This window comes from Artibeus jamaicensis, unplaced genomic scaffold, assembly GCF_021234435.1.
Source record: "Artibeus jamaicensis isolate MK-2021 breed Jamaican fruit bat unplaced genomic scaffold, CSHL_Jam_final scaffold_1019, whole genome shotgun sequence".
NCBI lineage: Eukaryota > Metazoa > Chordata > Mammalia > Chiroptera > Phyllostomidae > Artibeus > Artibeus jamaicensis.
In genome coordinates this window covers 1,539,228-1,564,130 of record NW_026522025.1, presented here as the reverse complement: position 1 = coordinate 1,564,130, position 24,903 = coordinate 1,539,228, and the positions used below count along the sequence as shown (strand labels likewise).

The following is a 24,903-nucleotide window of genomic DNA, read 5'->3' as shown; positions in this document are numbered from 1 at the left end:
CATGGAATGAATAAATCTTTTAAATTTTGCTCTGTAATTAGACAGACCTGGGTTCAAATCAAATCCTGGCCTAATCAACTACTGGTTGTATAGCCTTAATTTACCTTTCAAAATTTCAGTTAAATTATCCATAAAATAGGAAAATTCACATTTACCTTTTAAGATTGTTCTAAGGATGAAGATTGTTCTAAGGCAATGGTGTGTGTGAGGCACAGTGCCTGACTCATAGTTAGATAACAAGAAATAAAAGCTAATTTAATCATTGCTAGCCTCGCTTCTAGGTCACCTCCACTACTTAGTGTTGTTAATCATTATTATTACTTTGCAGCTTCAACTAGATAACATGACCAAGGAATAAGTTTTGCTAGTTAATAAATATTTTGATTAATATTTCAACATATAGCATACAGGCATTCATTTTCAAAGATTTAAAATACAGTGTTCCACATTAAATCTAAAATGATCAGAAATCATTAGTTAATAATCGGGAGGACACTTCTCGTACTGTAGAGCTCTGGGAAAAAGTTGACTATTTTCCCTTTCAGATAACACAGAGCTCGCTACCATCTAGAACAGGGTTTCTCAAACTTCACTGACTATGATTCAACAAGGAAAAAAAAGTAAGAAATATGTTGAATTTCATATCACAACTCAGAACAGAGACAACTGAAAAAGTTTGATGATATAATACTTACCCTTACTAAATATCAGCTACTGATTTTTTTTATCCATTTTTTATTCCATTCTAGTATGCTAATGTTTTAATTTTTTAAAATTCTGGTCAAGACACTAAAATGATTGGCAAAACTAGAACCTGATAATTTACTAATATTATTATTTGTCTGTTAGAATATTTTGAGGATATAATTTATCTCACTCTTCATATCAAGCTATGAAGTTGTATTAATTCTAATACTATCTTATATTAATATATTAAGAAACTGGCCCTGGCTGGTGTGGCTCAGTGGCCTGCGAACTGAAGGGTCATGGGCTGGATTCCCAGTTAGGGTACATGGCTGGGTTGTGTGCACTGGGTCTCTGGAGGTGGGGCACGAAAAAGGCAACCACATGCTGATGTTTCTCTCCCACTCTTTCTCTCTCCTTTCCCCTCTCTCTAAAAATAAATAAACCAAATCTTAAAAAAATATATTAAGAAACTGAAACTCAGAAAGGTTAGGTGACTTGGACTAAATAGACTCTCACAAGCTGATGACAGACCCAAGACTCACAGGCTTCTTACTGTGGTTCAGGATCTTTAAAAAAATTATAACTCAATTCAAAAAACAATTATTGAGTACCTACTATGTTCCCAGCACTGAAATAAGAGAGCATCTGACATGATCTCAGCCCTCCAGGGCTCACAGACTACTAGCGAAGATAAGCATAACTTGGCACATGTACTTGGAAGTCTAAATGGGTCGTTTTCTAGTCTGGAGGAAATAAGTCTATTCCCAACTCACCACCCCCATTTCTTTGGCCACATGTTATTCCACAAAATAAGCACTGGTACCTGTTGGATAGAGAATACAGTGTACTCCTCTAATGGAACATTTCTTTATAATATGAAATAAAGTCAATATTGTTCCTCCTACTGCTTTTTGGCACTGTAACCCTGAAAGCAATCTGCAATGTGACTTCACCAATGAGCATCATCATCATAACATCACACCATAATCAGAAGAGTGCTTTAATGCCAATTCCCTCTAAATAACCAATGTGTAATTTAGAAACATCTTTAGGGTGATTTCAATTTCTGAGAAATCATGACTCAGTAAAGACAGCTCATGACCCTGCAAAACAATCAGGAACCTATAGTTCTCTGATCTAAGACATTCCTTAGCTATCAGTTCAAATAAAATCATAAACCAAGGCAAAACACCCTAAGGGTCCTAAACCATAACTTCTACTTATCTCTCTAGCTTTATCTTTATAAATCCTAACCTGCACCCACATCAGACTATTTATCATTCCTTACACAAGTTCCTATCTCAGCGTCTTTACTACTACTCTCCCCTCCACATGGAATGCCCCTTTCTCCTAAGTTTCTGCCTCTCCAGCTTTCCTGGCTCCACTCAAGTGGCATTTCCTCCATGGAGGCTTGTTTCTCCTTCCCAACAAGAAAGAAGGTCTCCCTCGGTGGTATATTGTACCTCCTCTGCCAAGACACACTTTGCATTCTGCCTGTCATTGTCCTTACCTACTATATTAGAATATGCTTTAAATACTGTCATAGTCCAGGAGACGCCTAGAATGTGGTTTACGTGCAACAGACATGAAGCTGTGTTTGCTGACTCCACAATGAAAAAGTTGATCTAGAAAATGAACTGCTCTCTTCTTTTTTCCCTAGAGAAGTAAGTAAACTTGGGCCAAGCTGGGTACATTCCCAAACACTCTGGAGCTAGGGCTTCTGATATTGCTAAACATGTAACCCAAGGTAGGTGGCTGAGCCTTATTTTCTCTAAAAAGGGGTTAACAGTACTTGTATGAACTACATTAAATAGATCAAACTGATACCATAGGACAAAAATTATATAATGTTAAGAGAGTACAAGAAATGATCTCCAGTAAATTTTGGAGCTATGGGCTCGCAGTTGGTATAGTCTTGACAGTAATCTTCCTAAACTATCGGGTTGTATAAATTTTCCAAGAACAGAGGAGCAAGTTTGCATTTCTAGAACTTCAGCTGTTCCTAGCATAGTTCTGCTGTAACGGACCTATTTCTCGGAAAATTCATACAACCCGATAGTTTAGGAAGATTACTGTTAAGACTATACCAACTGTGAGCTCACAGCTCCAAAATTTACTAATTAGAGACCAATATAAGAGTTTTTACTAAAGCTCTTTTAAACTAAAAGGTTTTATTTCTTCCTTCAGAACCTTAAGCCTGGGTATAAAGCACAAGGAAATTGAGATGCAAGTGTTGGCTTAAATGTGGATGGATTTTAAAAAAATTTTAATAATATGAACACTTATCTAGCAAGAAGATACTAAGGATATCCATCCACTTGCCACTCCCCTGCTCGTCCACTTGCTCAAATCTCTTATCCAATCATTTCTTTTTGGTCTTTCATTAATGTGTGAGATTTTTCTAGGCTAACTATGTAGAAATGTCTCTTATCCACCCTTTCTCCAAATTCAAGACCCTTTCTTCCACAGATATATTTCCACCCATACAAACACATTCTAAAAATCAACTACAATCCTTCCAGGGAGCTTGTGCACCACACACAAGGCTGCTGACAAAATCCTTAGACGAACCCTGGTGAAGCCCTGAAATAGATGCACATGGGAAGAGAAAAGTTCTGTTGTCTGTTTCACAGTAAAGGCCATTTTTATAAAAGCACAGGGTCTGTGAAACGGCACTCCAGAGATCAGATCTATTTGTGACTCCTCCCCCTAGTTCTGAGGATGAAATTGAAGGAAAGAAAAATGACTCCCCTTCACATTCTTCCCACGATCGTATGAAGTGGAATTCAAAATCCATGACATTAAGGCTATGTTTTCAGCGTTAAGTCTTGAAGCCCTTCAGGGACTACTTATATTACTTTTTTATCTTCACTGGTGACAGGTCCCAATTTAAAGTAATTTGTGAATTTATTTATTCACCCCTTTAGAGCTTGGGAAAAAAGGTACAAAATTAGGTTTGGCCTAACACCAGTCCTAACACCCCTACTATCCCTTCCCAAGTGTGTGAACAACAGCTACAGCGAGGCCTTGGTGGAGATTTCCCACCTTTCCCCTTTTTTTCCTTCAAATGGGAGGGTAATGAATTGAGGGCCAGCATTCTGCTCACATCTCCAGCACCTCTTCAGTCAATCTGATCACTTCTGGAGCTGTTCACACTGCCAACGCCATCCATCACCCTGCCTCACCAAGCAGGAGAAGGAAAACTAATGGCAAGTTAGAAAAATCTCATTAAGCCACTTTTTGCTTCAGCCTCTTCACCACTCCTTGAGAAATAGAACTTCAAAATTCAGCCTATTGGGAAAACAAGAGCGATAGAGAAAAAGCTGACGTAGTGAAGGGGAAAACAATAGCTCCAAAGTAACTTGGTTTCTAGGGCAAAGTCAAATAATTCACAGATATATATATATATATATATATATATATATATATATATATATCTCAGCAAAATGAGACCATATCAATTAGCTTTAACCTGTTTTTCTTTCTGGTTGACTTCTGAATTTTCTAACAGAATTTCATGAAACTAAAAAAACAGCACAGGTTAAAATTAATTAATTTTATGTTTACCTCTTTTCTCTTTTAATGACTAAATCCCAAGTTAATTCTGATTTTGAAGGAGATCATGGATATACCTTCCAAAACCCTAGGAGAATGCAGAAACCTTAAAGCCACACAATTCCAGAGAAAATCTGAAGGCTTGTCTATATTTAAAAGCCACTGTGTGTCACACTCACACTGCCCCATGAGCTCCGGGGAGAGGACAGAGGCTATGGCGGTAGCACACGATGTCATTTCTCCTCAGGACACCAGGCAAGGGCAGAACGATGGACAGAGTGAAGAGCCCTAATGCCCTCTAAGCACCCTTCACTTTCAGGTTCTCTGTACCACTGGTGCCTTCTGATAAATACTGGCTCTCATCTGATCCGTACAGAACCCCGTGAGCTGGGTGTTATCATTCCTATCTTAGGCATGAGGAAGTTGAGGCTCAGAAATCTGAAGTACCTCATCCAAGATCACACATTACTAAATGGAAAAGTTAGGATTCCAACCCAAATCCACCTGACTTTACGATCCTTTGAACTACCTTGTTTCTTGAAACAAAGAGCAATCTTTCCAGCGGGCTGTCCACCCACACAGTGAACGTCCTCAGAGTCCGGAGACTGACTTGGGGCTCCCTGGCCTCTGAGCTGGCCTGCCAACAAAGACACGGGAGTAACAGTACCTGGTAGACACAAATCTGATTTTCCTACATGTATACGAGTCGATGTAATATGTTTTTAGCCCCATCTGCAGACTGGCCCTCTGGGTCCTAATCACAATAACAGGTTGTTTTCAGGATTAGAACCTTTTCATTACAGAGGCGATTAAAATATAATCAAGCTAGAAAGTTATCCTCCCCCAAAGCCACCTAAAACAGAGAAACTCCAAAATAAAACCAATTTACATATTTTAGCCCAAATTAAAAAGTAAAAGCTAAGGAATCCCTTTTAATATCCTGAATAATAAATGCACATTTATGTAAAGCTTCCTTTGGGGAACGGTTACTATGAGGACAACTTTCCCAATATTATTCATAAATATCACTTTTGTTTTGGTGTTACAGTAAGAGTCTGGACTTGTGGGAATTGTACTATCTGTATCTAATGCATCAACAGAGATAATTAATATTGGAGACATGTACAATATCCAGACATTTAGATGTGTGGTTGGCTGCATTACAAAAAGGAACATAGAAAGGATGAGCCAAATCTGGTCAAAATCACAAATTGCAGGAACTTAGTCGTTTACTCCATTTTAAGTGAGCACACTTTCCTAATGAAAGTTTCATTAGTAAAGATTGCAAGTTCTCAGGCTTTCCACTACAGACTTTTAAATAGCACTTAGAGCTAAAGTTTATCATTAAAGCTATATTTATTACTACTGCATCTTCAAAGGGGGCACTTGAAAAAAAAGTTCAACTGAGCTTGTTATTTTTTCATGTACAAATTAGAAAGCAGAACTCTAAAGGGTTTAGACTGGCAGCTTAGGAAAACACAGACTACTTGAGAAGCCACTATTGGTAATCCCAGGGCACACTGGGGGTCATGGCTGTCCATCTATTACTCCCCCCACCGACATACACACAAAACGCAGCATCCAAGTATGTACGAAAAAGTGACTCTATGATCTTCTCCACTAACAAACTTACAGTTTGCAAAGGGGCATGCCAAGAGGGTCACTATCTTCTTGGGTCCTCCTCGGAGGCTAACATGGGAAAAGATATTCAAAGAATCATCTGTGAGAAGCAAGACATTCTTATTTCTGTAAAATTAACAGGCTCTCGACAAAATGTACGGCCAGCTGATGGAAAGACGAGTTTCTTTCGACTGTGCAAACTTTACTTTTCCTGAGCATGAACATCTGGATACATGGAACCTTACAGACAAAAATGTCCAGAAGATCTTTTACTTTATCTTTTGGAGTCATGCCTAGACTTATAAATATGAAAGGAAAAACATTTAGGTACTTGAATGTTCCAACAGATATTTTCTCATAATGTTATACAAATCTCATTGTATAATGTCTAATCTTAAAATCCCTCACCCCAACTTTATCCCCAATCACAAGGAGTTTCTAATTATGTATTTTGATTACTGTCAGAAGAAGAATAAATAGTGACCTTGAATTCTCCGTTCTGAAGAAAGGCACATAAGTTCTCAACAAACACATCTTCATCTAACAAAAATGATAGCTATCCTCTACTATGAACACGGTTGACCAAACAACTTCAAGGGCTAGCTGTTAAAGAAGAGTAGATAACTGGAGGTAACTAAGTCATGGAATGAGCAACAGTAGATTCAATGTTACAAAATGCAAAGAGAGAGGAAACCTCCATGCTGTGGTGTGTTTTTCAGAATGCGCCATCTTGGCTGTAATTGTTTCTCTGCTTCCTCATATCCTGAAAAAAGAACTAAACTTCTTATAGAAAAAGATTTGTGAATTGCATATTTATACCTTTAAAATGAGTATTTTAAAAGTTAAACTCAATTTTAAATGTTATTTTCAAATCGAGTCCAGGAGAAGTTATTTTCAAGAGAGACCTACAACTTGTAAATTTTTTGCATTAAAAATTACATATGCTAACTTTGCACTTTAGTTATATGGTAAAAGATAAGGCTTTCCCCAAACAAGAAAAAATAAAATGCAAGCACAACAATTACACTGACCTTATTTCTCCAACATTTTCACTGCTTTCTCAACCAAAATTTATTTAAAAATTCCACTATGGCATTCAGAATTTCTTGATTCTTACAGAGGGGGATCCGTAGTGAGGAGGGTAAATATCTCTGGTGTTAGATACAACAAGGATCTTAATAATGATCTTCCCCAAAGCAAAAATGGTCAGTTCTAAAACGGTCCGGCAAAAGGCTAAACCTCGGGTATGGAGGGAGGGCATGGGGAAGAGGGAAAGAAACAGATAGAGATACAGAGATAATGCGGTCGGCCTATTAGGAGCACTGATACTACATAAGTTGTTTCTTAATGAACATAAAAGAAACAGCACAAATATTATGATTAAGGAGAGTGAATGTGAACATCCAAAGCATGCTAGCTAGCTGACTGGCTGACTGCTTTTTCATTTTTTGTTCTTTTGTAACAATTCCATTTCCAAAGTGCTTGATTCCTAACACTGATGATGCTCCAAAGCTATTGTGAGCACACTGCCTGAATACTTAATAAGATAAACAACAAACAAAATGGCTCATCTTTGGTGTCCCCAGCTAGCATCCCAAACTGGATATAATTAAAGCTGTGAACAAGCAAGCAAGGAAGTAATGAACCTGTGAAGTCAAGGTTCTGAGAAATGATGGGGCATGTGGAACAACAAACACCAGTTCAAATTTATCGCTTGTTATGTCTTATAACAGCAAAGTGCAGACCCACATGCTGGTACCCTTCTCCATTCTTGTCCTCTTGCCTGTTTTTCTTTCCATTTCTAGATGGCTAATTTATGACAATTACTGCTGTGACAACTTCTACCCACCCACCCACAGGTTACCTACCTTTATTTTTACCCTTAGAAAGCTGCTGACCTATAAAAGCCCCATATCCTTCAAATACACTGAGATTATAAAACTACAAGAATGTTTCCCAAACACACACACAAACTTGGAAAACAAAGCACGAGATGCTAACACAATCACTCTATCTCTTCCTTGTTTTTGCCAACGGTTAAAGATTAGATTCAAATGCTCCCAAAGCAAAAACAACTCTCTTTTCCTATACACAGACATTTTATTTTGAACCCAGACCCTTGATTGAAAGGGCAGCTCCTAGCTCTCAAATATGGTTACAGATTTGCACATTTATAGTTCTCAAGTGGCAACTAAAGAAAGGTGTTTAGTTATAATGAAAGTCTACAGGGTCTGGATATATCTTTTAAATGAAGTTTTGTATTTTTCTAATAAGAGAACTCTTGGAGTTGGTGAGGAAAAGACGCCACTTCTTATGGGAAGCCAGGCCAGTTAGGTTTTCTTTCCATTTTTGGATGTACACATACTTGCAAGTATGCATATATATACATTTGGTAAAACCAAATAAGGAAATCTTAAGACAGGTGCAGGAGTCCAGAAACACGAACGCTTACACTGACACACACACAGTCTCCCTCTCTCACACCCGCATTCTTTCCACACATCTCTCAGATGGATGGGAGAATGGATAGTGGGCAATAAAAGGTTGGCCAGTTTCAAAAGGGGAATCGGCCAGTTCTGTACGACATGGCCCATCAACTGGAAAATAGTAAGATACAAGCTTGAGAATGTTTATGTCCCGTCACACCCCCCAAATTCCCAATGACATTGGGAAAAATACTGCATTGCAGCATCTGCCAGCGCATACTCATGTGTCTAGCATCCGCTGGCCAGCTCACCAACAAATGTACATATTAAGTGGCCAGGCATATAAATTAAGTGCTTAGGCCACAGATCATTGGACCCGATGAACAAATTTGTCAAGGCCGAAGTACTTCTGTCCATGCACAATGACCTCTATCAAGACCACCATTCCTTACTGGTGGCACATACAGATAATTTGTTTCATTAAAAAAAAATTAAAATAAAGCATTAAGATGCAAAGGGCTAATTGAAGCAGCATGTCTCCATAAGGGAGGAATAGCATTTGGATTTCATACAGGAAGAGAATCCATTCACAATAGGAAATAAGCGCAAAGGGAAGAAATAAAACCAAAGAAAAGGACTTGCCCAGAGGAAACCCTCTTTCATTGTTCATGGTAACTCTTACTTGAGAAAAACACCTTGATTCACCCACAAATTCTTTTTAGAGATATTGAACACACATGCACAAAGCAACATTCATGCAATGATTCCTAGATTTAAAATTTCAAATAGATTATCTCCAACAGAAGTGTTAAGTTTAAAATATCTGAAGTTTAACATGTCCCAAACCCTGTAAGACTGAGTTTAGAACTAACATGCAAACACGCAGCTCATTTTCTCTTTTTCTTAAAAAAATCTATTGTTGTTGCCTTACAACAATCTGGCCTTCCTTTCATTACAAAATCTTGAATATTCAAAGAACCAAGAAAAGGTTGCAGGGAGAGAAAAAAGTTTTAAGGTTTTGGAAAGCTATCAGACAGAAACAAGCTCATCTATATTTGGTCAGAAGGATGACTCGAATGAATGGCAGTTAGGAATGAATGGGACTGAGATCACAAATGAATGGTTAAGGTTTGTTAGATTTTTTTCTTCCGAATCAAAATTGTCTTGTAAATCAATAATTCTCAAAATAAATTTTCAGCTATTTCCCCACTTATGTTCATTTCACCCTTTCAAAATTTAAATATTAAATGATTTAGCCATTATACTACAGTGAGATACGTGGACATTCTGATCATTAAAACTGTGATGAATCAGGTGTTTTTTGCAGAAATATTTCCAATCAGATTTTCATTTCTTAATAAATGCACACTCAGCCTTGTGCTTCTCTAAAGGCACACCTCCACATGCAGGTAGTCGACATTAATATTTTTAAGACAAAGAAGTGAAAAAGGTCAGCAGTAAAACCATGTGTCTTTTTTATGACCCAAGATAAGGTGCCAGTTCTGATAGAAATTGTATTACCCTAACAAAAATCCTGAAAAATTCTCAGAAAAAAATCTATATTAGAGCGAATAAAACACAATTCTATTTTTCATAGCAACATGTTTACACACTCAAGACATGAGAACAAGGTTCAAGTGTACGATAAAACTATCTATTTATTTTCACCCTAAGAGTCAAAACAAATTTTTAAAAATCTTTCAATAAGGATACAAAACAAGAAGAATCGGCGAGAAAAAAAGAATGTGGGGGGGTATGCTATGCAGAGATTTGCAATGGAGGGAGTAAAAAAATTAAAAGTTCTTTCAATAAAGCCAATTATATTTCTTAATCTTTTATCACATTTCAGTATTTTTAATCTCTCCTATTTGGGCTTAAAATTAGCTACATGATTTGGTATCAAATTTGCCTCTCAGGAAAAAACCATAACAGATCATCATTTTAGTTGTTTTACATTACCTTCAATTTGCCTAAATACTATACCTTTCAGTTCTTCTGATACCCACCATCATGAGAAAAAGAGAGTAACAGTGAGGCACATTTAGAGAAAAAGCGAGAGGTGCCTGCTAGCAGCTCACACATGGGTCCCAGACATTCAGAGACACTGAAAAAAATCAGCTTTCTACTCAGTTTCTGCCAAGACCAGGGACCGAATGCCAAACTGAAGGCAGTGGCTGCAAGGGTACAGCCTGGTGGGTCTGTGGCTAGAGATACGGACAGGCAGGCATAGCAAAAGGCTAGAGTACAGTTTTTCATTTGTTATTTTAAAAAGTAATTTCTACTCAGGATATACAATGAGAGATACAATGAACCCCCTAGAACTCTAGTATCAACATCTGATTTAGTCAAAACACCCCTATCACTTAGCACAAAATGATTGTTTAGGGTAAATCTATTCTACCTATATTCCACCTATGGATGGATATTTGCTGGAAATTTCTAAGAAATCATTTGCAGAACCTATCAGCTGTGGGAGTTTATTATGCCTCCTTCAACTTCATTCAATATAATTTACATTTTTTTTCAAACGGCCTCATAGGATTCCTTGCGATTTTTCGCATGTACAATTTCACAGCAGGGAAAAGGTGGGTGAGGGGGAGAGAGAGGGAGAGAGAGAGAAAGAGAGAGATTTCCTACCCTCCCTTCCCCCTCTCCTTCTCTCTCTGTTTTTTAAACCAAAAAAAAAAAAAAAAAAGAAAAGAGAAAAGAAAAGAAAAAAACAGGGGAGACAGAACAGATGCTTAAAAATAGATTTCTAAAAATCACTGTAAACCAGAGTTAGAAATGTAATTAACACCTATTTATAAAGAATAATTAAAGTTGGGCCGGCCACAAAGAACAGCAAAGATAATCGAGGTCCTGTCCCCCCCCTTTTTACACTGTTTGCAGTGTGTTCTCATGATAGCCACCTGCTCCCTACTCGGCTTTTCCTCTGTTCGTTTCCCCGGCAACCTTTCATTGGGTTTTCCTCCCAGCTATCGCTTTCAGTTGGGCTGCTCGGTCTAATCTTATTTGTTTTACACCCATCAAAACAAGCAGCCAGACAAAGGCAATCCTCTAAGAATGGGAAAAAGACCACAGCTTTGTTATAACATCTATGCAGAGCGAAAAGTCCTCCCCAGGCTTTTCTAGTGAGAAATAAGTGAGATGGATATGAATTTACAGCCTCCCCACCATACCAGCTTTGAAACCCCACGGAAGCTATTGCTGGTGAAAATTTAAAGTCAAAGTGAGCACTCGTGGCATCTGATCTTGCCATTTTGTGCTGTATCTCTAGGGTCAACATCAAGCGACAGGAGTGACACTTCAAGGAGTTTCCCTGTTTCTTCTTTTTTCCCCCGAAATAGATGCTAAAAATAGATTTACTACTTTGGCAGATAGGTTTTCCACTTCTCTTTCTACATCCAAAAGTCCTGTTTCACAATTGCATCTGTGGGTACAGAACCTTACCTCCTCCACCCCAGCCTTCCCCATCACTCCTAGTACGAGATTGAAAAAGAAATGTGCCTTTAACTTTAACAGTCGTGCAATTCCGTTGAAAGCTCACTGAGGCGGTGGACCCGCCAGCCAAAAGCAACGGTGACATTGTGATTGTCAAAAAAGACACTAACCTTGCTTGGCTAAAATGTGTATTTTACGGAAGGCAGTGTGTGTGGCTGTGTGCATGCAATGCCATTACACTTGGAGATGGATTCTGGTTTTTGGAGAAGAGAAATACTAATAAACACACATACACACACACACACAAACGATCTGCACAGTGATTTACGATGCACAGTCCACCATCCTTACACACACACACACACACACACACACACACACAATCGGCTGGAATCTCCAAGCTGTCTTCCTCTTTTCACTTACCATCTTCAAGCCATTCCACTCCATCTGTGATCAGAAGAAGATGGACCCTCACACAGTGTGTCAAAAGCGGAAAGGAACGTTATGTAAAAGCTGACATTCCTTCTTACAGCGCTGCTGCCCAGAGAAGGAAGCAACAACTCAACACGCCAGGCACCGCTACACATACAAGCCGCCTCCTCTTTTTTATGAGGTCATGACAGGAAACTCTTTGAAATACAAGATGCAGCATTTACTGAAGCCCAAATAAATCACTCTCTTTGCCGTTTTGACTGCGCAGTCCCCTGAAACACAACTGCCCATCTCAACGTTCAGTATCCAGGAGCTGCCTCTTAAGGTTTAAATTTCCAGCACGGAAATGAAGAGATTCCTAACCCGGCTGCATCCACCTCTTGCCCCACAAAACCCAGGCACGTAGACAAACCCCCTCTCTCTTTACAGAAAGAAATACCTCCCTTTGCCATTATGGTCTCATGTAATATAACCTCTTTCAACAAACCAGCAATTATTTCAGCCCACCTTCCCCCCCCACCCCTGCCTTTATGTTGAAGGGAAAGCTGACAATGACCTGTTAAAAATGACAATCTATTTCTCCACTGCTTTTCAATAAAAGGATCTACCCGCACTCTCTACACAAAAGAGATAGTAAATGTAGGAATCAAACAGCAGCAGAGAACTAAACTCTTGGTCAAGGTGTAGATGCTTTTCTTCCCTCCAGCAACACAAACAACAGATTATAAATCTAGTAATACCTACCATAACCATTCTTATTGGCAAATATTGGGTCTCGCAGAGCTTCGACTCTTCTCTTAAAATTTGCAAAGGTTTCAGGATATATATTTTTAGATGATTACTATTGTTATTTATTTTTAAAGATCCACAAAATATAGTGTGGATGATTGTAAAGTAAATCAACTATTTTAGGGGGATGGGGGAGAGAAAGAAAAAAAAAGAAAGGAAAGGAGCAGTGAGCTGAAACCCCCCGATTCTAGGATGTAGATAAGAACAACTGAACAGAGCCTTGCTGAAATTGGCTCGAAGCTTCCCCTTTTTACATCCATTTATGGGACCATCTGTCAGCCAAAGCCATGATCTGATTGGCTGGGGAAACGCAGGGAGGCGTTGCAACATCAGGTGCTATTTAAATTAGCTACTGCCAGATTGACGATGTTAATGATTTGGTGACCTCTACAACAACAGAGACCAGATTTCTGAACTGCTTCTTGTGTCTGGTAATTAAGGCCAGGCTGAAGCAACAACAGCCATACTTGTATTTTTACCTTTTCCCTCCTCCCAGCTCAAAAGTACTGTAACAACTGCAGGTCACTGGAGGCTTGCAAACCTCACAGTGGGAGCGTCCCCCCTTTCCCCTGTCTTGAGGGCTGTACCACCCCACCCCTCTGACAGAGGGCTTTCCCTATATAGAATATTGTCAACCACCTTATCTTTCTCGACAGTTGCTTTCTAGCGAAATGCATATTTAATGATCTGCCTCTAGGCTTAAGGATTCAACAAAAACACTTTAATGTGCTAATACATCTACATTTTAACTTTATTTCCCAATATTGCTGGTTTTCAGTAAGTAAAGCTCCTTCTGCAGCTACCATGGCCAGCGTTTCAAAAGAAAGCAAGTTTGAGAGTGTGCTTGCTCAGAGAACTGGGTTCATACAAGTTTGCTTCAGAACACTCTTTCCTAATAAACAAAAAAGAAAAAAAAGCTGGGGGGAGGCGAGGGGTAGCTGTCAGCCTCTACCTTTCTGCCTTCTGTCTGAGCTTTTCAAAACAGAGAATGATGAATGATTTATTTAAATGAATTTATTTCTTAACTTGGATAGAGGCATGATCTGAATTTTTAAAGATCCACCAAAATGCATCTTCCCTTTGCTTTCTCCATTGCTGTAGAGAAAGGTAAAACATGCTTTTGACAACATCTCATTTCATAACCTGTGCAGAGTGCTCATGCCGCTTAACTGAACATATGATTTTGCTTCTCTCCTTCAAATGATGTCCTTTTTCTTTGGCCTCTTAAAAGATTTGCAAAAAGACATTTAGTAAGTGTGTAGTGATGTATAGAGTTTGTCTGTCTCTGTTATACAATTTATAACTTGTATTCTACCAAACCTTTGGTAGTATAGTATTTTATTCTTGTTTGCGTTTTTTAAGTGGCTTACCTGAAGAGTTTGTGCTTTACTTCTATCCAGAAGACATATTTATCTAATTCGTAAGTTAATCATTTTGTTCCTCCATAAATACACAGAGGTTACAAATATTACTAAGACAGAATGCAACATAATCTTTAATCTTTGGCTGGAGTTGAGAGCGTGATGGGATTAGGCAGTTAGGCCGAAAATCACTGCATACTCTGGGCTTAAAAGTCCAAGAATAAAGGGGTCTGTGAAAAATTATTAGAAAAGAAATAACCTTTACATTTTTAAAAATTACAACTATTCTCTACAAACTACTGTCATGAACTTACACATTTACATCTATATGTACACACTTTTAAAATACAGATATACCATAGAATAATACCTGTTAGCTACACTATATGAACTATTCAATTTGAATATAAATAAACTCAGCTAGTGGAAATAAAGAACAAATGGAAGAAAAATGGAAATGTTCAAACTATAATCCCTTTAAGTGGAACAATACTAAATTTATTAAACTTAAAATAATATCTTCAGCAAATGTATAAAGCCCAATGAATCACAATAGTAGTATAGTATCTATTGAACTGTGTACTAAGGATGAAACCACAGGTTAAGTCTTTTAAAGGGCTCAACGTACATACACAGGGCAGGTACAAGTGCCCAAATCAACAACAGAAACTCTGAGTGTGATCTCACCAACATTAAAATATTGTGAAAAGTAAACATAAAAACCAAGCTGACAAACACACAAATAAAAACAGCTCGCTTGAAAGAAAATATTTACTTTGTATTTCTCTGCAGGTTATAAAAGTCAAAATCTCTTAAAACCCCTCTCTCCCATCCACACTAATCTTGGCACACTCGGTGACCTACACATTAACATTATGTACAACAAAAGATATTCTGGCCACGTTTCCAAAATAGTAACTGTATATTACAGTATAAATAATTAGCTGATTTTGCTAGGCTAAAAAATCCATGCAGTTTGTATATTGATCACTCCTCTCAAAACCTCCACTCTGAAGTATTTCAACAGAATCCTCAAACAAATGCACAAATGTCCTCAGAGGCCTTTTCTCTAAAGACAAAGGCAGAATCCTATTGTTGGGAAAAGTCAACCTTATTATTGCATTTCCAATAGTACCATTCATCTTTCAGAGTGAGAGGCTGACCGCTACATCAGTGGTGTGACATTTGTAAAGCAACAGATTCTCAATATATTATCTCAAGAATCAGGCAGGCGAGTCTCCCAGTCATGCATGATTTTTTTTTTCTGCCACAATCCACCACCACAGAAAGAAACTTGTCTCACTCAAGCAGCTAAGGCAACCTAAAAATGATATCCCAGAGCTGTGGGGCTGCCAGCACCGCTGTATCCCTCTTACCATAAATGAGCAGTTTCTTGACTCATTAATAACAATTTCCCTTAAAAGAAGTAATCTCATATCAGTCAGCCCCTCGACACCATGCACACATCCCAAAGGTTGCAGATATCTCAGCATCAGTCGCCGGCAGCCAGCTTTCCCACACAGAGTCCAGATGGACTGTACCAGAAGCCAATTCAGCGTTAATAACTACCTACTCCGCGCAGTGGAGAAGCCTTACGTGGCACAATGGGCTAGGCAACAGCAGCCGGCTGAAACTGCAAATAAAAAAGACAACCAAATTCTCCAAAAGCACAGAAAGGGAGGAACAGAAATGGAAGCGTGAATTGTATTTCCTTGACTTCCATGAGAAAAAAACAAGAAAAAGAAAGAAAGAAAAAAGAATCTTCCATAAACATAGAGGGAAAAATGAAGCAAAGGCAAAAACAAACAAACAAACAAAAAAACCAAACAGATGCTGCCCAGAAAAAAGTGACAAAATATTACCTCATTATTTAACAAAGCAGCATTAAGCGTCCTGCTGATTTCAAACATCTTGCCACAGATTTTGTTTTAAGAGAAACAGATAGAATCCTTTGCAAAGCACTCCGTCTGCAAAGGGTTCTTCAATTTTCTTGCGCACCACGGAACAGTCAATATATTATTTCCCTAGAGTTCGCACATTAAAACCTCTAGTCAGTGAGCTGAATTTTCCCCTTATCTCACACACAGTAGACTCCTGTTATATGTACTGCTCTCTTTGCAAGAGCAGCCTGCCCCAAACATGGCTGGTGTTTAAACTACTCTTTAAAGTAACAGTTCACTATATAACCACCAGGTGGGTAGAGTGCACAGATTCAAATGAACCATCCTAAAAGACTGTGATTTTTTCCCCCTTGAAATAGCTTTTGGGTGTAGGATAGGACATGAGAAATACCAGCATCCTAATAGGCATCTTATCTTGTCTCTCTCTTTGTATATAGTCAAAATAAATAAATAAAATTCCTTCTCAGACTTATGGCAAGAAAACAAAACACCATCAAATTCTAATAAATGTGAAGAATGAAGCACAAACAAGCTTTGTTTCATCAGCAAAGGATGAACAAGGAAAACCCAATCAACACAGAGCAAGGGGGAAAATAAAAAACTTCATGAAAATATTTCCTTTAGCAAAAAGAGAAAAATATTGACTCACATGATAAAAACCAAATTCAAAAATATGCATATGGACAAAGCACATACAAGATGGAGACAAGAGTTTAAGGGTGCAACTTTTCTTCTGCCATTAGGTTTATTTGATGTAGTCTTTCAAATATGAAACAATCAAAAGCTTAAAAGTAAAAACACTGAAAAAACAAACAAAAAACAATCTTAAGCCTCTCTCTTAAAACAGTTATACAAATAGTTATAAACAACCATATGAGCAAACTAATCACATATCTATCCTCAATGCTGTTCTTTTCCCCTAAGACTGGCCTTGAAATGGAACATTTCTGTGGTATACTATTTTGGATTTATAGCTAACTTGGTGTTTCTTTTGTATATTTTTATTCCAATTAACCTGCTCTTCTGTCAGGAATAAATACAATGTCACAGGTTCAAAGCCCCAGGTGATGGAGGGGGGTATGCTGAAAGGATAAAGAAACACTTGAACAAAAATAAATCTCATCACTTATACTGTTATGCGGCCTGATTTTTAAGGAGAATTTCATTACTTAAGAGCATGCAAGCACCACCCTACATTCCCGCATATCTAAAAGAGAAACCAACACACACAGATACCTGGGATTTTGTTTTCTTGGCTGGACAGAATTAAAGCCTTGGAACTTTCACATCCTCTTGCAAACACAGATGTTGATACTAGTATTTTTCCAGCCCATCCAAGCAACACTTAGACACACACAACAGCGACTGTCTCCTTCATCTTTAAGTCAAGCCTGCATCACCTAATACCATTTAACCTCCTTGCATATATTAAGTTTCAAGTGACATTTTTTAACTGGGGAGTGAGAAGGACGAGATTCTGGTTCATCAGATTCTGGTTGTATGGAATAAGCTAATTTGTACACTCACCATATGTCTTAAACACTAATTAAAAAATGTCACTTTCTTCAAACATTAAAATGTAATCAGCCTAGTAAATAAAATATTCTCCAGTTTTTTGCCTTGGTGATAATTTAAAGAGTGTTTATCTCAAGGTAACCTCTCTATTTTGATTACCAAGGAAATCTTTTGATTTGAAAGAGGAAAAGAGGAGATACTGGGAGCTGGGGGAGTGAGAAAAGAAAACCACAACTGTACGTAGCTGCACAAAGGAAAATAAGATGAAGCGAGTTTTTAAGGACCCATGGTCTAGTTACCCTAAGGCAAATCCAGCCAATCAATACCACCCATTGACGGTCTACCATCTGCCATGCTACCCAGTGATGTGGCTAAACAGACCTGTTCCATATGACCGTAGCCGGCTCATTTTCAGTCGATTAGGGCAGTTCCAGAGCATTCACGTGCATAGCACAGAACTCCAAGTCAGACTGAGCTTCTCTTCATACCAGTCCCTCCGAGCACAGCTGCAGATCTTTTCCTCCTGCTCCGGGTGTCTGGACTATCCCTTCTTGCCCCCAAATTGAATTAGCAAAATGGGGTGGGAAGGTAGAGCAAACAGACACTCACAAATCCACACACACACAGATAATTGCTGGTCCTTCTTCAGTGTCATGCAGAAATAGGGAGGGAATTCCATGTGCTCTGCCGTAATATGATTATGGCACACCATTTAAATAGCGTCATCAGTGACTATGACCTGACATTTTCCTGTGGCTCAATTTCTTTTTATCCTCTCCCTCTTCCTTTGAAAAATAAACCTAAACTGCTGGCGTTTATTCCTTAAGGGAAAATATAATCAGTATGCCCAGATAGTGGTATACTACATTTAAAAGCGTTTGATAAAATTGAAAACATAATTTTCCTTTGATGAATTTTGGTGCTGGGTTTGTTTTTTTTCCCTGTAGAAACATTAAGTCAAATTTTATAGGAAAATGTAAACATACCACAAGGACAAGGAAGATGCGCCAGCCTGACATGGAGTGAACTGGTATGACCAGGAATTCACTGTTGATGTTCTCCTAGAGATATATGACCTGACAGTGTGCTGCCTTTATCTTTCCTAAGTACTTTGTCTACTATGGACCCTGGAAAAGAGCTAGAAGGATGCTACTATGTGAGTAAATGTAGACGAATGGCTGTCTAGTACACTTAAATTGCCAAGAATTTACCTGGGCAGGTACGCTAATGTACAGGTCAGTTCACACTTGGTCTCCCCGTCTTCTCTCCATGCTACTAAACCTTATGCCAGAACAGCAGCTGGAGGCAGAAGGAGTCTTTCCAGAAACACTGTGCCTTTGACTGTACTCTTAAAGCACCAGGGTGTCTTTCTGGGAAAGAAAACTTAAAGGATAGGAAATTCTGACAAAGGTAAATACACATTTATCCAAGAAATCTAATTTAAGTGGCGTCCTGTCTGAACTTCTCACTGCTGTATCCTTTATCATAGCCCAAGAAAACTCAGCAGGGTCGACCTGTGAACACACAGTGATTTCTGAAGATCTCTGCATGAAGAGATTTGGGAGGTCTTTTCATTTCAGTTCAGATGAGCTTTACTAGAACTAAAAATAGACAACAAACAAAAAACCTTAGTATAAATACAAATCTTTACCAATCAAAGGCCACTGAGCAGATGAAGTATGGAGTAGCTACTCATAACATTAAAGGATATACTGTTTAACCAGATGAATAGAGTTTTGAAAATAATTCAATACAGAATTGTTTAATATTCTGGACTTAGTTATAATCCTGTGACCATGAATAAAGAAATAGATGCATAGTATAAAGCAAGAAAGGTAATTTGTAGAGGGAGGAAGAACTGAAGGAGGGAAAGTTAGAGTGGAGAGGAGAAGAAATAAAGTAAGAATAGTGCTCATAAAGTACAAATAAAAACTGCTCTCTCTAACCAGAAGTCTCCTGTATGCCACACACTGCACTAGGTACTTGAAATGCACAATTTTACACAAAATTATAGTAGTGGCAATTGTTTTATCTAAGCATTCCTCTACGAAGGTGTCTTCCTCATCTAAAAACAAGGCCTTTCCTCCATTACTTCATAGGAGGATATGCTTAGTGAATATTTTTGAATGAACGAGGAAGATGGGCACAAACAAGAGGAGAAAGGGAGGCTAGGAGGCATGCTCAATTTTTTCTCAACTAAAAATAACCAAGAGATTTCTTTGTGGTGTGCTTCTACACAGGTACGTCCTCGAAATGTATCTCATTTAATCTGTCATTAGGATTAGGATGTATATTTGGAGTCCAAGAGATACAAAGGACTAAGCTGGAAAGCAAAACATCTTAGAAGGCAGATGAGCACCTGACTGAGTCCCCGGTCTCACTCTCCACTTCCTCTTCCAAACCTGGCCGAACTCCCTACATGGAGCAGCACAGCTACTCAGCAATATTAGCTGAATGGCCTTCTATGCTCTTCCCTTACAGCACAGAGCCTGGCTCCAGGCAGCATCTAGTCATGGGGAATGAAAAAGACCCATAGTTTCACTCATCATCACCTCAAATACTTCCCAAGGCCTACTAAATTAAATTCAGCTGGGGGCCACTGAACACCTTCTTAGGAGAAAATGATATACTAGGCTCCCCAAACCTCAGTTTCCTCATCTGTAAAACTGGCACAATAATACTTCCCTTACAGTTTGTTCTAGGATTAAAACAGATGTTGGTTTGGTGCAGGCAGCACTCTACATGGTAGCTATTATTATTAATACGGAGAGTAGCTGGGAAAACTGTATTCATTTGTACTTGGTTGCAAGATAATTCAATCATGCTGAAGGAGATGCAATTCAAAGACTCAAAACAATTAGAGAATAAGGCAATAATAATGAAGAAGGTCTGAATGATTTATTAATGTCCTAATGAAAAATACCTGCTGCAGATAAACATTTCCTCAGTCCTGTGGGCAAAGTTCAGGGCTAAATTCTTAGTGCAGAGAAGAAAGAAAAATACAAATAATAGTATCTACCTTTATAGAGTTTAGATTCTTACTGGAAAAGGGGCTTTCTTTTTTATGCATTAGTCTTAGTAATGTAAGGAAGAATATTAAAAGAATAGTATCCAAACAAAATGCCAAGACTTATTCTGTTTAGGTTAAACACATAGTGATATAATATGGTATCTGTCTTTCTCTGATTAACTTATTTCACTTAGTGTAATGCCCTCTAGGTTCATCCACGTTGTTGTAAATGGCAAAAATTCATTATTTTTTATGGCTCAATAATATTCCATTGTATTTGTAAGGCATATAAATGTCTAATCATTATATTGTACACTTGAAAGTAATTAATAATGTATATCAACTGTAATTGAAAAATAAAAATAATAAAATACTGAAGGATAGTCAATGGTATGGATGCCACCCAGAGTGATGGGAGAAGGCTTCATGGACGAAGCTGGAACTCAGGCTCGGCTAAAATCATGATAGGATTTGCCTAGGCAAATGCAGAGTATTTCATAGAAGAACAAAGGAGGAAGAGGAGGGAAGGGAGGGGACAATGGCAGCCAGTTCATTAGAGTTATACCCCTCTGAGGTCTCCTCTTGATCTATTTCAATTTCTTCCATTTTTAAAAGTTATAAAGAGAGGAATATTATGATATGATGACTGTGGGAGAGCAAAAGTCTTGCACGGTAAGGACTTTTATAAAAGGAATAGGAATTGGCATTTGTGAAGCATCGACTGTGTGCCACGCAGCACACTTCATGCCTTGCCTATTAATCTCATTTAATCTCATGACTCTAAGACTTCCAAAAAGTAAACTAAAGACTAGAGAATTTAAGTGCTTTTTTTTGAAAAATCACACAGCTAGTAAAAGGCAAATTTAGGTTTTAAACTTATATATGTCCAAACTTAGTCCACACTTTTCACTCTAAATACTACCTTATGTAGAAGAGTATAGATCTAAAGAAATTTCATTCTTGTTCTGTATTTTATTCTATACTCAGAAACCAACATTCAGAGTAATGTTGTTGACGTCTGCCGACATTGAAAACAGTAACAATTAAAACTAACCTATGCTTGCAATTTCAGTCCTCTGCCACCAGGTGACTGAATCCTGGTCCTATGAGACTTCCAAGGTGCATGTTTTTGCCTGCTATTATTTTGTGTGCTATTCCTCCTCCATCTCCGGAAGTTGAGGAAACAGTGCCTGATCTTCAGATGGAATCACCTACGAAAGCCCCAAGACATTAATCTTTCCAAATATTTTCCAAATTTTATTTACCAAAAATTTAACTGTGAGCATAATTCTAAATCTCAACAATTTTTAACAATTCTACTACAGACCGCATTCAATGAATTACAGCCCTTTGTTTCTTCCACACTGTACTGTGAGCTTGCAGGGTAGAAATTGTACGTCATTTGCCTCTAACACCAGCACGTAGACTACCAGTGTCTGAACCATAGAGGGCACTCAATCAAGAACATAAATAATTGATTGCAAATATTTTAGAAAAACTTTTGAACTGAATGCTTAATGCACAATTATTTGGTTCTTTATTCACTAAAACATAACTTGTTTTTATTGAGTCGCCATCAGTGCTGAGTTGTTATCAAAAGCCCTTTCTCGAGTTTGGTCACCAGCAGAAGCACTTCTCTCAGTGGTCACACACTTCCTTCTGCCTTATCCACAGACAGTCAACATTCATGGTAAGTCTTGCCCTGCTCAGTAGCCTAGTTTCCCTTTTCAACCTTCTTATTCCCAGAGAGGTTGCTTCCTTTCTCTATAGGAGATGAAGAGAAAACATGAAAAAGAAGAAAGGCACGCTATAGAACTCTCAGAAAGAAGCAACTCTCCACTTGACCCTCCACAGTCCTCTCTCTCTCTGACTCTGAAGCTGGTGGGGATGATTTAACTACTTTTACGCAGAAGGGTAAAGTTACACATTAGTGCTGAGTAGTTCATTTCCCTTAGCAACCCCTTAGCAACGGCAGCTTCAAGTTCAAAATACCTTCTTGAAAAGGATCACATCTTTAACGAAGATAAGTATTTTCTTAATGTAAGGTTTTTGAAAAGAAGTTTTAACATTACAAGGCCCAAAGCCTTGTAGGCCACAAATACCTATTTCATGCTAACCTTCCTTTAAAATAATATTATGTGGTAACCATAATGATGCTGGGCTCCCGCAAAATTTCAGACCTTGGTCTTGTTCTGAAATTATTCACAAATGTACAACTTTTATTTTATCGAGGCACCATAAATCCTAGGTTATTACAGAAATTGCACGGAAGTTCTTTTAAAGGGGTTATTGATATTGACCTCACTCTTCAGTTTGCTCCCTTACAGAGAAGAGTGAACAAGTTTTTAAAACCTAAATTATGGTTTTACAAACTATACTACAAGTATTCCAAGGTTATTTGGATGGTTTAAAGAAAAATATAAAAAAGAATTCCAACTTTCCCCCAAATTTTATTATTCAATACCTGCCTTGCCAACTCCATAAAATGGATCGTGGGATAATCAAATAGTCATCACATTTAATTGTTTTTATACTGTTAGTGAAATGAGAATGCTTGCAAAAGGTTTTGTTAGCCTTCTACAACCCTAGGAATATAAAATTCATGTATCATATATGTTATGCATGTCATTAAAACTTCCATCTTGTTCAAGAATTTTGAAACTCTTTTTTCATCTTAAAGGTTCCACAATTCAAACAATATACAAACTTCTGCTTGAACTTTGTTCTTTATTATCTATTAATACATGGGCCTGTCAGGACACAAGGAAACAAAATACACGAGAGTTTAGAACAATAATTTCTATGGACTTCTTCACTACTAAAAAATGATCATGTAAGACCAAACCATCTATGTGTGCCAATTCCAAGATATGAATAGCTAAAAGACAGATTTCTTTCAACCTATATCTTTTCCTTGCTACCAGCAGATAGCCAAACTGTGCCTCCACCTGATGTGAAGTCTTACACATTTCCAGGTATAAGGAGTTATACTGAAGAAAATGTCTACAACAGTGGCCCTTATACACAGTAAGTTGCTTGATAAGTATTCCTGAAACTAAGATCCATTTTATAATTTTATTTTAATTTTAGAAAGAGGGAGGGAGGGGGGAACATTACTTTGTTGGTCCACCTATTCATGCATTAGTTGGTTGTTTCTTATATGTGCCCTGACAAGAATCGCGCCCACAACCTTGTTGCATCAGGACATTGCTCCAACCAACTGAGCAAGCCAGCCAGGGCATAAGATCCATTTTAAACCACTAGGGAACAAACCAGGAGGAACCAGGAGACCTAAAGGCCAGGGTTATCTCTACCACTACTAATTCTATAACCTTGTGCAAATCACCTCTCCTCTCTGAACCAGAGTCTTTCTGAGTAACTAAGAGATGAAACTAGATGATTTCTGAAGTGTCTGCTAGCTCTAATATGTCAGGGCCTCTAAATAAATAGTTTTTAATTAGTAAACAAACATTTTGGGAAGATTAACTCTGATTTAAACTAATTTCACAGTATAAAAATGCTGGAAAAGGGAAATCAAACTTTTGAAGGAGATTTTAAAAATCGACCTCAAATGAAGAGTCCGGTTATCATCATGCTCCAACATCTAGTCTGGTCACCAGAGTTGCTGTAAATACAGAACAGGAGATGGTTGGCTAAAATCATCAGAACTAGGGGCTTTGATCAGGACCTTGATTAAGTCCAGGCACTCACTGAACTTCAGTGTATCATAAATAAAATGGGGACAATGATAGTGCACAAGGTTGTGAGCCTTACATGAGATAATGCGTGTAAGGCGCACATTACAGAGTATATGACGTTCTGTTAAGTGCCCCAAATATTAACTACTTCTTATGAAACATGTGAAATTGGTTTTATAGGTCAAAGCAGGCAAATAGTGTTAATTTCATGTGGTTCAACCTAAGTTCTGTTACTCTTTTAATCTTCCATGATCTTCACTCCTTATATCAAGTCCAATTATCCACTAGGGCATTCAAGGCTCTATACAACCTGACTTCATTTAAGCTCCCTGACTCCTCTGGAACACTCCCTTCCATATATGCAGTTCTGGACATGCCCGTCTATTCTCCCATATTGGTTGGCCCTTCTACCCCATGTTTTTGCTTCTGCTGTTTCTCCCATTTGGAATGCCTCCTCTCCCTGGAAAA

The 24,903-nt window shown here is 38.1% G+C and overlaps 1 protein-coding gene across 3 annotated transcripts in view; it reads right to left on the bottom strand.

The window, feature by feature from the left end:
- The window catches only part of ELAVL4 (ELAV like RNA binding protein 4), a 140,586-nt gene that overhangs the window by 72,488 nt on the left and 43,195 nt on the right, over positions 1–24,903 (bottom strand). For 2 of the 3 annotated variants that reach the window (XM_037133090.2, XM_037133092.2), the window contains exon 1: positions 15,688–15,804. The exons of the other annotated variant lie outside the window; for it this stretch is intronic. In XM_037133090.2, coding sequence (XP_036988985.1) covers positions 15,688–15,804 — 117 coding nt within the window. Of the gene's footprint in view, positions 1–15,687; positions 15,805–24,903 lie in introns of those variants that run through there. 3 annotated transcript variants of the gene reach the window in all.